Here is a 1,337-nt window from a genome sequence, read left to right on the forward strand (position 1 = left end):
AGTTCTTTCCTGATATTAATAACTCAAAAGAAAATGTATATCTACTATCTGTTCCAAATATGACATGGTGTTGTTCAGTTGAAAGTCTGTCAGATAATGCTAAGTGATTCTAAAAGTGTTATATTTTTGATACTTAAGACACACCCATGTGTCTCAAATATCTGCCCATTTTTTTGTCATTCCTGGACCGATTCATTTTTAAAATGAATTTTTAAAATGTGTATAAATTTGTGTAGAGCAGCAAATGGGAAAGAAGGTACATGAACAAATCTGATTGACAAATTAGCTACTGCACTTGACATTAGATTAGATACTTAAAAAAATGGCTTAAAAAATCATCCTGGTTCTTATATGCAAAGGTGGGGCCACCTTTCTTCTTGCTCTGCTGAAATGGGTGTGTGGTTAATATGCCTGTGCATCTTTATGCCATCAAATAAGGTATACAGTCAATAGTGTAAAACAGTTGCAGAAAATCCATCCTGAAAATATTCTATAAATCAATCCTTACCATCCTTGTCTTCAAAGGTAAATTTGCTAATTAATTACTTATGCTAGGGCTCCATTAGCACAATCTGACTCTGGTACCAGACTCATATCAGGAATTATCACCCGTTTACCAGGTCCAGCCACACTATGACTAATGACTGGTAATGACTGTCTAAGAAATTTGTAAATGTCTAACAAATTTGTTCAGTAATATTATGCAGTTACAGCATCATTTAAAATGTGTTAAAGTAAGCCTAGGGCCTCCTAGTGTAAGTATTATGCACATAATTGAGAAGGCTAAGTATCCAGAGGTGTCCGAGTCTCAATACCAGAACGTTAGGTAAGAAATGGCTCTTATAATGAATTCAGTCTCTCAAAGTGGCTCCCCTGAAAAAATATTGAATATTATTGGTGTATAATGATAAAACAATTCTTACTTCTGAACAAATAACAATGTATAAAAATACAAAGCTATAAAACAAACCTTTTCCAAATGTTCTTTATGTCTTTCCTTCAGCTCCTTTAAAACCTTCTCCACAGTCCCATATTTGTTCAAAAACCTGATTGGCATTGTACGCTGCCTCTCCCTCCCATCAGAATTACGATAAATGAGGATGAGTGCAGGAGGCTGTGCACGGATGCCAAGTTTCTGGGGCTCTATTCTAGCCTCCATACTTTGGCCAATTCCACCTGTAAGAATAACTGCATTTTAAAGTGTGTAACAAATTCATCCATTTTGGCAAACTGAACAAGACTAAATAAAATCTTTTCATTCAAATTTCAGTCTCAATAGAAAGTGTCGATCATAATAATGTAAAATTTGCACAAGCAAAGGGCTTCTATGGGTTACT

General features: G+C 34.9%; 1 protein-coding gene across 1 annotated transcript in view; it reads right to left on the reverse strand.

Annotated features, from left to right (window-relative positions):
• The window catches only part of LOC119591989 (centrosomal protein of 19 kDa-like), a 6,238-nt gene that overhangs the window by 1,627 nt on the left and 3,274 nt on the right, over positions 1-1,337 (reverse strand). The window contains exon 2 of the mRNA XM_037940753.1: positions 971-1,176. Coding sequence (XP_037796681.1) covers positions 971-1,159 — 189 coding nt within the window. The 5' untranslated portion in view covers positions 1,160-1,176. The remainder of the gene's footprint in view (positions 1-970; positions 1,177-1,337) is intronic.

The sequence above is a fragment of the Penaeus monodon genome, chromosome 29, assembly GCF_015228065.2.
Source record: "Penaeus monodon isolate SGIC_2016 chromosome 29, NSTDA_Pmon_1, whole genome shotgun sequence".
Taxonomy (NCBI): Eukaryota; Metazoa; Arthropoda; class Malacostraca; order Decapoda; family Penaeidae; genus Penaeus; species Penaeus monodon.